Raw genomic sequence first — 11,877 nt, forward strand, 5'->3', positions numbered from 1 at the left:
GTCAACATTTCGGGGGAAAAAAAACCAATGAACACTCAGTAAATCACAAAGGACCTCCCACCTCACAGGTTAGGCTCATTTAGCAGCCTGTCAGTCAGACAACCAGAGGACACGGCGCGAGGACAATGAGGCTCATTTCAGAGCTGAGATTGTTCTGGAATGTTTGATGTATAACACGTGGGGGTGTGTCACATGCAAAAGACTTTAAACGGTGAATTTAATTTATTTTGTAAAATGTATAAAATACCCCCAGCCCAGAGGGTTAACGTGACATATGTGAATGTCAGTCAGTTACCAAGGCCACTGGTTCTGCTGCTGTTCAATGTTAAAGATGACAGGACCAATGGGGTCTCAATATATATTTTTTTTTTTACTAATCTGATGTTTCACTGAAGAAACAATTTATCATCCACGATATTAAATACCTCGCTGGCACTGCATATGTAGGAGCCTCTTTGAAAACACAGCTCTGTGTGAAGTTTTGTCTTTAAAAGAAGGGAAACACTTTTAACCCTTAGGTTGCCTTCGGTCATTTTGACCCGACAATATTTAACCCTCCTATATCCCTTTGACCCGATTCAATGTTTCACCCTCCTGTTACCTTTATATTTACTAACATATTTTACCCTTTGGGTTCAATTTGACGCCAGCAATTAAAACCTCCAGAAAATTATTAGAATTAATATTGTTTTCCAAGTTTAAGTGTGAGGCACTTTATGTTTGTTTGTTGACTACCAAAAGAACACCGACATTAAACATTGAATGGGGTCAAATTAACCCGAAGGCGGCAGGAGGGTGTATTGATTCGGTCAAAAAATGACCAAGGCAACAACAAGTAAACGGTGAATTTAATTTTTTTTGTAAAATGTATAAAATGAGCCCAGCCTCCAGAGGTTTAACGTGACATATTTGAATGTCAGTCAGTTACCAAGGCCACTGGTTCTGCTGTGTTCAATGTTAAAGATGACAGGACCAATGGGGTCTCAATATATATATTTTTTTTACTAATCTGATGTTTCACTGAAGAAACAATTTATCATCCACGATATTAAATACCTCGCTGCACTTTGAAAACACAGCTCTGTGTGCAGTTTGGTCTTTAAAAAGAATGAACTTTTAACTTTTAACTGCGATTAATCGCAATTAATTAATCGCAATTTCAAAATGTGCGATTAATTAGTTAATTTTTTTTAATCGATTGACAGCCCTAGTAAATACTGATATATATTGTGTGTGCGCACAGATTCTTGCTAACCTGGTGATGGAGAGCCTCCACCCGGAGCTGAGGAGCGTTATCGCCCCTCTCCTGAGGGGGAAGCTGCAGCAGAGGCAGAAGCATTGGATGTTGGTGAGTTCCCATCGCACTGCCTTTAAAAAACACACACAGAAGAGTCCCAGAAAAACCAAGCGTCCTTGAACTCCTCCCTCCGCCCAGATCTCCGATGCGCTGTACAGGCAGGTGTTGTCCCAGACCACCAGCCAGTACGGAGCGCTGGCCGAAGCCTGCGAGGCCCAGCGGGCGCCGCTGGACAGCGTGCTGCGGACCGACATGGACCAGATCGTCTCGTCCAAAGAGCACGTGAGCAGCAAGATGAGAGGTGACCGGCCGGCGGCGACGCGCATCACGCTTTTCTCGCCGCTTTCCATCTACGTGTCGAGTGTCTTAGGGCTGCAACATGTGTTTGGCTAAACTACATCAGGCTAAATGTGCTTGTCGGGTGTATTTATGCACATTGCATAATCATCATGCCGACTTACACATTGATATATAAGCCAAATTGACCCCAAATGTGACCCGGACACCCAAGATGTCACCTGTAAATATCCCAAACCAAGCCAACTGGGTCCAGTGTCACAGCTGTGGATACCTGTGTGAGTAGAAGTCGTATGAGGACTCCACGCCGAACAATGGATTTATTAAACAAACTCGGAACAATGGAAAGAATTAGAGCGATGCTCGTAAAAAATAAATAGAGCAGCGACGGAATAAAGGCGGACAGGGAAGGAAATGCTCACAGAGAAATATGTCCAACCCGCGAATCTAGTGTCGACTGAACACCGGCGTCACACACCGACTCGACACACGTGACCTCCGGCGACCTCTAGGGCGCTGAGTCACGACACACTTTCTCCTGCACTTTCCCCTCTCTCAGGTTTCAGCTTTGCACTTAAGCCCCTCCCCCCCCTCCCCTCCCTCCGGGCCGCTCACATCTCGTCTCACGCGTTCCCCGTTTTGCCACCGAAGTGGCAGAACTGCATTCCGTGCGTTTCTCGACTTTATCCCACGAATACGACGAATCTAGAAAAGAAGAAAAAACGCGAGTCAGAAATCACGCCGGCGTCGGGTTACGGGAGGGGAACGCGGGAGCTCTCGAGAGCGGTGAGCCGAGCCGCCGATTTCATTTGTTTCGGATCACCTTCTCAGCAGCAGGCTGGCTGGAGGCCCGAAGGAGAAGTCACGCATACCAACCATCAACACAAAATAACAACACTCTGCATATGGCAATGCGTCATGTGACTGGAGTGTCCCTTATCTTCTTTACTTTGTCCATTTTTTATGTGAGTCTTCTTGTTGTTAGTTCTTAACATCTAAGACAGGGGTGTCAAACTCATGTTCACCGCGGGCCACATCAGCATCATGGCCGCCCTCTTAAAGGGCCGGAAACACTTTATGAACACCTCAAACACAGTGTGAAATAACTCTCTTTGCATTTGATTGTTGTTTATTTGATTGTAGATATATTGTACGAAAGAAAATGTCTTTAATATTACAACATGAATGCATTTCATTCAAAATAAAAGCACGGGACATTTTTCTTCAATCTCTTTAAGAAATTTAAGTAATTAAGTTGAACAATATTTAATGGCAAGAAGTGTAAACAAACAATCGAGGCTCACGATCGTGAGTTCCGTGGTGATCCGAGCTCCACAGGTACGAGCTCGAAGGACCCGGGTCAAGACGAAAAGAGAGCGATGTTCCCCGGGTCCAGAGTATTAGTCCCAGAATCAGCCAATCAGCTCCTCTCAAAGGTAGTTCAGCCTCTAACACCTTCCTAGTTGGCTCAAAGTCCGCTTATCGAAATGGAGGGGTCAAACGTCACGGCCCCCGGGTCAAAACGTCACTTCCGGTCAAGTCGCTAAACAAGTATTTTCACAATAAAAGTCCCGTTTGTTATTGTCCGCATTAAAGTCATTTCACGGGCTTCAACCGGCTTCGACAATCTGAAATACTAAACTAACATTCACTCTCATGAACATATATTCATTCTTTCCATTTTCATTTGCATAGAGTAAACAGTCCCCCTATGCTTAACACATAACATAAAGATATCAATATTCTCCCTAATATTTCCTATTATAATATCTTTCTATGTGTATTAATTTAAAGCTCAAGGCTACAGAATCAAAATACACTCTTACAGCCTAACACTACTAACTCATTTCCAGAAGTGTGTTTGTGGATGAGTGCTAACTGTCCTCTCAGCTCTGGTGCTGCCCAAGGCGGAGCAGCTCCTGCGGGGCAACGTGCAGCCCTACATCGGCTCCATCCTGGAGGCCCTGATGGAGCCCAGCAGCCGCGGCTTCGCCGAGGTGCGGGAGGTGTTCTTCAGGGAGCTGGTGGAGGTCAGCAGGAGCTCGCTCAACGGCGGAGGCAGAGACGCGCTGGGAGACGTGAGTCACGCCCACGGCGCCGCTCGCTTTGAGGTCATGTCGCGCTGAGCGTTACCACGGCGATGCCAGCCGGAACCGCTGGATCGCCACCGTGATGTGGGAGGGGGCGTGGTCACTGTTGGGATGCTCCTGTTACTCATAGTAGTCTCTCTCTCTCTCTCTCTCCCTCCATTCCTCTCTCTCTCCCCCTCTCTCACTCTCCCTCCCCCTCTCTCTATATCTCTCACTCTCTCCCTCCCTCTCTCCTTCTATCTCTCTCCCTTCCTCTCTCCCTCTCTCTCCCTCCCTCTCTCTCTCTTTCTCCCTCTCTATCCCTTTCCCTCTCTCCCTTCCTCTCTCCCTCTCTCACACTCTCTCTCTTTCTCCCTCTCTATCCCTTTCCCTCTCTCTCCCTCTCTATCCCTTTCCCTCTCTCTCTCTCTCTTAATTCATCAATTAAATTGCCATAAATGTTTCAACAACAACAATGCCAAAGCATAATTCTCTCTCTCTCCCTTTCTCTCTCCCTCTCTCTCTCCCCCTCTCCCTCTCTCCCCCTCAGCACATGGAGAAGCTGTCCATGCTCGCCTTCCACCCGGTGAAGATGCAGAGCTGCTACGAGAAGGTGGAGCAGCTGAACCTGGAGGGGCTGCAGCAGCGCTTCGCCGTGGCCAGCCCGTCGGTGTTCGTGAGCCGGGCTCAGACCCTCATGGGCCAGGTGAGGCCCCCCCCCCCCCCCCCCCGCCGCCCGCATTCCACACAGGACCGGACCTGCCCGGCGCCTCTACCGCCCCCTGCTGGCCGAAGGGGAGCACAGCAGGATGAAGCGGGCTCCCTGCCTCCAGCAGCGTGACGGAGTTCTGCTGCTGCTGTCGAACTAACCACTGGACTCCTCATTACATTATTACATCACATTACATGTCATTTAGCAGACGCTTTTATCCAAAGCGACTTACAATAAGTGCATTCAACCAAGCGTACAAACTAAGAACAACAAGAATATAGCAACAACATTTCTTCAAGAGAGTCGAACTACAAAAGTACCATAAGTAAGAGCCATTTAAGTGCCACTGAGGTGCTAATCTGTGTTTTAATCCAGATATACTACTCCCGCAGCAAATGGACAACGCAGTGTACACCTTCGAGCAGCTGCTCAACCAGTCGCTGGAGACGCAGAAAGACGACGACATATGCAAGACCATGCAGCGCTGCCAGGACCGCGTCCTCAAGGTTGTTGTTGTTGTTGTTGTGTATTTTATTCAGTCAATCAAATCAAATACAATACAATATTATTCTATATAATATAAAAAACAGAAAGACTGAAAATGTATAGGTAGAAGCAAAAATAAAAGCTTATACATTCCTATCCTAAATTAATATCAAAAAAATCAGAAAAGTAATATAAAATAAAGATCCTATCTCATAAAATTTTAATATTTCCTCAGACCAAGTAAAAAAAAAGATTTATAACAGCTGAGTGTTTGTCAAGGCTCAGGAAACCCTTGCAGGTGTTTCGAGTTAATTAGACAATTCAAGTGATTTGTTTAATACCCTACTAGTATACTTTTTCATGATATTCTAATATTTAGAGATAGGATATTTGAGTTTTCTTAAGCTGTAAGCCATAATCAGCAATATTAAAGAATAAAAGGCTTGCAATATTTCAGTTGATTTGTAATGAATCCAGAATGCATGACATTTTTGTTTTATTAATTGCATTACAGAAAATAAAGAACTTTATCACAATATTCTAATTTTCTGAGACAGTCCTGTATATCTTCTTTTAATCCCTTTTTTCGCCTTTGGTACAGTAAACTTGTCAGGAGAACCGTTAGTTCAGCGGATAAACTTCCTTTCCATAAAGGAAGGAGATGAATGAAATCTTTAGATCTATTCAGTCAGAAAGGATGTATGGGTATGCCGTTTATTTTAACAATAAAAAATGTTGGTTCACGTTCTCCCCCGGCAGAAATATGACTATGACAGCAGCACGGTGCGCAAGAAGTTCTTCCGAGAGTCTCTGCTGCAGATCATCATCCCGTACATGCTGCAGCAGCTGTCGCCGTCCTGCTCGCCTGTGAGTAGCACCCCCCCCACACACACACACACACTTTTAACTTGTGTTGTTCTGTGTTTTTTTTCTTTGTAACTAAGTGTTTCTTATGTTGCTGCCTGTCTTGTCCGGGTCAACCTCTAAAAAGATTTGTTTTAATCTCAATGGGACTCACCTGGTTAAATGAAGTGTATTATTATTAATGATAATAATAATAATAATAATAATAATATAGTCCCAAGACTTTCTTTTTTGTGTTTTTTGGGCCATGACTTGACAGAACTTTTTCTCCGATGTGCTCCGCAAACTGAAGAAAAATAAATCAGAATCAGAATCGGCTTTATTGGCCACGTATGTACGTGTGCACATCCATGACGTATGACTCCGGTTACACGTACACGCTCGTACATACATGTAATTTACAAATAGCAGGATGAATATTTCAAAAAGGCATTGAAGACCAACAGAATAGCAACATATATGTACAAGATATTTAAAATGAATTGGGGAATACGAGTGCAGAAGGGAAGTGGTGATGGTGGAAGTAAAAATGAAATTAATCCAAATGCACAGGAAATGTGAAGCACTCGTGAGCTGAGACTTCTGGAAGCTCATTCTTCCCTCCCCCCCTCCTCCCCCCTCCTCCTCCCCTCCATCCCCAGGAGCTGCCTCGCTTCAAAGAGCTGATCTTCGAGGACTTTTCCCGTTTCCTGCTGGTGGAGAACCTGTTCGAGGAGGTGGTGCTGCAGTGCGTCTCCAAGGACATCATGATGGGTGAGAGTGGCGAGGGACGCCATGGAAAACCTGGAAAAGTCATGACATTTAATTTATTTATTTTATGTATTTCTGGGTCTGGAAAATTCCTTGAAAAAATACATTTAATCCCAAAAGTTTTGGAAAATTTATCGAAATTTGTTCATATTCATATGTTCATTTACGCAGTTTGATTAAAAGAATAAACATGTATATACATATTTATTCTTTTAATCAAACTATTGTCTCATTTGAGATTTCACGACATTTTGGGTCATGGAAATGTGGTTTAAAGTTCTGGAAAAGTCCTGGAAATCTCCCGGTGAACTAGAGCGACGGTTCTGAATGTTGTTTACCTCCTGGTGAACAACAGGAAGTCATCTCCTTGTGTTTGTTGTCCAGCTGTGAAGGAGGCGGCGGTCCAGAGGAGACACAACCTGTACAGGGACAGCATCATTCTGACCAGCAGCGACGCCAACCTGCACCTGCTGGAGGAATCCCCTCAGGTGGACTGGGCCAACAAATTCGGCGCCGACGACCCGGAGGGCGACGGCGGCGGTTCCGAGGGCGGGCTCTCCTCGTCCAGACGCAGGCAGGTGGTGTCCATGATCTCGCTGGACGGCATCCCGCTCTCCTTCGAGTCCTGCCTGGAGGTGCCGGGCGTGGAGATCATCCCGGAGGAGGCCGGCGAGGCGTCCGAGGGCGCGGAGGCGGCGGCGGACCCCGGGTCGCCCGACTGCGTGACCGGAATCAGAGACCTGATCAATCCCACGGTGAACCTGACGCCGCTTCCCGCCTCGGAGGAGAGCGACGGGACCGATGGTGGGACGGAGGCCTCGGAGGACGGCGAGCGGGCGGTGGAGGACGTCCACCGGGAGACGGAGGAAGCCGACGAGGAGGAGGAGGAGCATCGGGAGGAGGCAGCGGCCGTCAAGAACGCCATCGAGGAGCATCGGGAGGAGGAAGCGGCCGTCAAGAACGCCATCGAGGAGCATCGGGAGGAGGAAGCGGCCGTCAAGAACGCCATCGAGGAGATAGAGATGGCGGCGCAGGAAGACGACGGCGAACGGATGGGCGAGGCGGCGGAGTCGGAATGCGAGCGGTCGGCGGCGGCGGCCTCGGACTCCAGCTCGCGCAGCGACAGCGGCTTCCAGTCGCCGGCCAGCGTGGGGCCGGAGGAAGGGGAGGAGCCTCGGCCAATCACAAACGGTCTGGACGCAGAGGACAAAGCAATCGACCCCCCGGCGGGCGTGGAAGCGGTCGTGGCGTAGGGGGGGGGGGGGGGGGGGCACGCCGCCGGACAGAACTCTAATAAATAAATAAAAAAGTGTGCGTCACATGTGAAGCGAGAGAATACGAATACGGACTTTATTTAAAAAAGGTTTAATTCAAAAAGAGTTTTGCACACCTCCCTTTGACTTTATTTTTCTTTTTTTTCTTTAACTTCGGTTCCTTTCGACGCGTCGTCACAAGCGTCTTCATATTTTATGTTTTCATATCGGCCTTATGCTCACAGGTGGACGAGGACCGGGGGATTATTAAAGGAACGACTACATCTAAGTTATTCATGTTTTAATAACGGTTTGTTTACGTCCATGTATCTGTAAATCAGGCCCATATTGATATTATTCATAGTCACCGCCTCTCTCTGGGCAGCAGGGGGCGCTACAGTCACTCTACATGTTGGATGGGGTTTTCTCTGACTGCTATTTTATTTTTTTAAATACCAGTACATCTATTTTTGTTATTTTCCCGCGTTGCCTGTTCGTTTCAATCTTTTTCCTGTATTCGCAAATGGCCTTCATGTTTCAACGCCGCATATTTGAAACAATCAGGAATCATTTGTTTCCTGTGATTTGACGAGTTGGGAAGTTTTTTTTATCTTTTCTTTTCTTTTAACCAAAATTCAATCGCTTCTCGGGCGACGACGAGAAAGATACAGCAAATAATTGTGAATATCTTTATGAATATGAGGGAGATTCGTCACGGCAACTTGATTCATAACTTTACAAATCAAACAATTTTCTACTTTGAACTCCATCTTTTTCTAAGTGAATTCAAATTTTGTATACATCTGGGTAATTCTTTTGTCCGAAAACATGAATGTCGGTTTGGATACGTGGCTTTCCCGAGAGTTTTATATCCTTATATAACTTCATTAAAAAACTAAAACGGGATTAATAAAAGCAGAAAACCTCTTCCAGGACAATAGACACGACATTCTGAAATAAGTGGCGTGAACACGCGAGGGTACCAGGAGTGGAGTTGATGTATGTAAATAAATAAATAAATAAAGTACAAACACAAACAACTTTGACGGCTTTATTTGAATTAGAACTAAAAGTGTCACATGACCTTGTCCTCTACAGGAGCTTTATTTAGCGATCCCGTTCCTCCTTTTCTCAAAGTTATGACGTCACTACAAGCTCTCTAGTGGGGCAATATGGTACTTCAAGCTCTCTAGTGGGGTAACATGGTACTACAAGCTCTCTAGTGGGGCAGTATGGTACTACACGCTCTCTAGTGGGGTAACATGGTACTACAAGCTCTCTAGTGGGGCAGTATGGTACTACACGCTCTCTAGTGGGGCAATATGGTACTACAAGCTCTCTAGTGGGGTAATATGGTACTACAAGCTCTCTAGTGGGGCAATATGGTACTTCAAGCTCTCTAGTGGGGCAATATGGTACTACAAGCTCTCTAGTGGGGTAATATGGTACTACAAGCTCTCTAGTGGGTCAATATGGTACTACAAGCTCTCTAGTGGGTCAATATGGTACTTCAAGCTCTCTAGTGGGGCAATATGGTACTGCAAGCTCTCTAGTGGGTCAACACCGTTAGCGTAGCCGAGGTGAGTTCTACCGCTGGGGATGAACACACACTCTCTGTGACCGAGCACAGTGTGAGGAGGGCTCTGTTGAGGGTGAACACCAGGAAAGCTGCAGGTCCAGATGGCATATCTGGGCGAGTACTGAAGACCTGTGCTAACCAGCTAGCTCCAGTGTTCACCACAATATTCAACCTCTCCCTGGCTGAGTCCGTGGTCCCCGCCTGCTTCAAGAGATCCACTATTGTCCCTGTGCCCAAGAATGCTTCTCCAGCATGTATGAATGACTACCGACCGGTGGCCCTCACCTCGGTGGTCATGAAATGCTTTGAGAGGCTGATAAAGGACTACATCTGCGCCTTCCTCCCTTCCTCCATGGACCCGCTGCAGTTTGCTTATCGCCCAAACAGATCCACGGATGATGCTGTCTCCCAGGTACTGCACACCACACTCTCTCATCTGGACAGCCAGAGGGGGCTATGTGAGACTGCTGTTCATTGATTATAGTTCAGCTTTCAACACCATAGTCCCTCCAGACTGGCCGGCAAGCTGATTGAGCTGGGACTGAACACCCCTGTGTGCTTGGATCCTGGACTTCCTGACCGCCAGGCCACAGGTGGTCAGGGTGGGCAGACACACCTCCAAATCCCTCACCCTGAACACAGGATCCCCCCAGGGTTGCGTCCTCAGCCCCCTACTGTACTCCCTGTACACACATGACTGTGTGGCCAGGTTCAGCTCCAACACCATCATCAAGTTTGCGGATGACACAGTGGTGGTGGGCCTGATCTCCGACAACGACGAGAAGGCCTACCTGGAGGAAGTTGCTGATCTGTCACTCTGGTGCCAGGACAACAGCCTCATCATGAATGTCACCAAAACTAAGGAGCTGATTGTGGACTTTAGGAGGGTACAACAACAGAGGACGTACTCACCACTGGGGATTAACGGGACTACTGTGGAGAGGGTGAGCGGGTATAAATACCTGGGAGTCCACATCACCGAGGATCTGACATGGTCAACAAACACAGACACTCTGGTGAGAAAGGCAAGGCAGCGCCTCTACCACCTCAGGCAGCTGAGGAAATTTAAAGTTTCCCAGAGGATCCTTCAGTCCTTCTACTCTGGAGCTGTAGAGAGCGTCCTGACAGGAAGCATCACAGCCTGGTTTGGCAACTGCTCCGCTCAGGACAGGAAGGCTCTGCAGAGAGTAGTGCGTTCGGCTGAGCGCACTATTGAACTACACTCCCACCCTGCAGGACTTGTACACCAGGAGGTGCAGAACCAGAGCCGGCAGGATCATGAAGGATCCTCACCACCCCAACAACAGACTGTTTCAGCTGCTGCGGTCAGGCAGGCGCCTCCGTAGTCACGCTGCAAGAACAGAGAGACTGAGACGGAGTTTCTTTCCTCAGGCCATCAGGATTGTGAACTCCGACCTCACCAGGACCCCCACATAGACCCACACAACTGCCCCTCTTAGGCACACACACACACACACACACACTTACTGTAAATATTGTGTTGTTTTTTATTTGTAAATAGTGTGTACTTGTTGCCCTTGCACATTCCTGCTGAGCATTGCCACTTTCATTTCACTGCACACCCTGTGTGTGTATGTGACAAATAAAACATCTTGAATCTTGAATCTTGAATCTCTTGAATATGGTACTACAAGCTCTCTAGTGGGTCAATATGGTACTTCAAGCTCTCTAGTGGGGCAATATGGTACTACAAGCTCTCTAGTGGGTCAATATGGTACTACACGCTCTCTAGTGGGGCAATATGGTACTACAAGCTCTCTAGTGGGGCAAGATGGTACTGCAAGCTCTCTAGTGGGGCAATATGGTACTTCAAGCTCTCTAGTGGGGCAATATGGTACTACAAGCTCTCTAGTGGGGTCAGATGGTACTGCACGCGCTCTAGTGGGGGAATATGGTACTACAAGCTCTCTAGTGGGGTAAGATGGTACTGCACGCTCTCTAGTGGGGCAATATGGTACTACAAGCTCTCTAGTGGGTTAAGATGGTACTGCACGCTCTCTAGTGGGGCAATATGGTACTACAAGCTCTCTAGTGGGGTAATATGGTACTACAAGCTCTCTAGTGGGGCAAGATGGTACTGCAAGCTCTCTAGTGGGGTAATATGGTACTTCAAGCTCTCTAGTGGGGCAAGATGGTACTGCAAGCTCTCTAGTGGGGCAATATGGTACTACAAGCTCTCTAGTGGGGCAATATGGTACTACAAGCTCTCTAGTGGGGTAAAATGGTACTGCACGCTCTCTAGTGGGGCAATATGGTACTACAAGCTCTCTAGTGGGGCAATATGGCACTGCAAGCTCTCTAGTGGGGCAATATGGTACTACAAGCTCTCTAGTGGGGCAATATGGTACTACAAGCTCTCTAGTGGGGTAAGATGGTACTGCACGCTCTCTAGTGGGGCAATATGGTACTACAAGCTCTCTAGTGGGGCAATATGGTACTACACGCTCTCTAGTGGGGCAATATGGTACTACAAGCTCTCTAGTGGGGTAAGATGGTACTACACGCTCTCTAGTGGGGTAAGATGGTACTACACGCTCTCTAGTGGGGCA

General features: G+C 47.3%; 1 protein-coding gene across 1 annotated transcript in view; it reads left to right on the top strand.

The window, feature by feature from the left end:
- niban2a (niban apoptosis regulator 2a) overlaps window positions 1–8,768 on the top strand; it is a 34,710-nt gene extending 25,942 nt beyond the window's left edge. Inside the window, exons 7-14 of the mRNA XM_056432864.1 lie at window positions 1,244–1,348; window positions 1,436–1,598; window positions 3,485–3,672; window positions 4,214–4,369; window positions 4,768–4,881; window positions 5,621–5,728; window positions 6,367–6,478; window positions 6,860–8,768. Coding sequence (XP_056288839.1) covers window positions 1,244–1,348; window positions 1,436–1,598; window positions 3,485–3,672; window positions 4,214–4,369; window positions 4,768–4,881; window positions 5,621–5,728; window positions 6,367–6,478; window positions 6,860–7,728 — 1,815 coding nt within the window. The 3' untranslated portion in view covers window positions 7,729–8,768. The remainder of the gene's footprint in view (window positions 1–1,243; window positions 1,349–1,435; window positions 1,599–3,484; window positions 3,673–4,213; window positions 4,370–4,767; window positions 4,882–5,620; window positions 5,729–6,366; window positions 6,479–6,859) is intronic.
- Window positions 8,769–11,877: the final 3,109 nt, after the last annotated feature.

Source organism: Pseudoliparis swirei, chromosome 15, assembly GCF_029220125.1.
Source record: "Pseudoliparis swirei isolate HS2019 ecotype Mariana Trench chromosome 15, NWPU_hadal_v1, whole genome shotgun sequence".
NCBI lineage: Eukaryota > Metazoa > Chordata > Actinopteri > Perciformes > Liparidae > Pseudoliparis > Pseudoliparis swirei.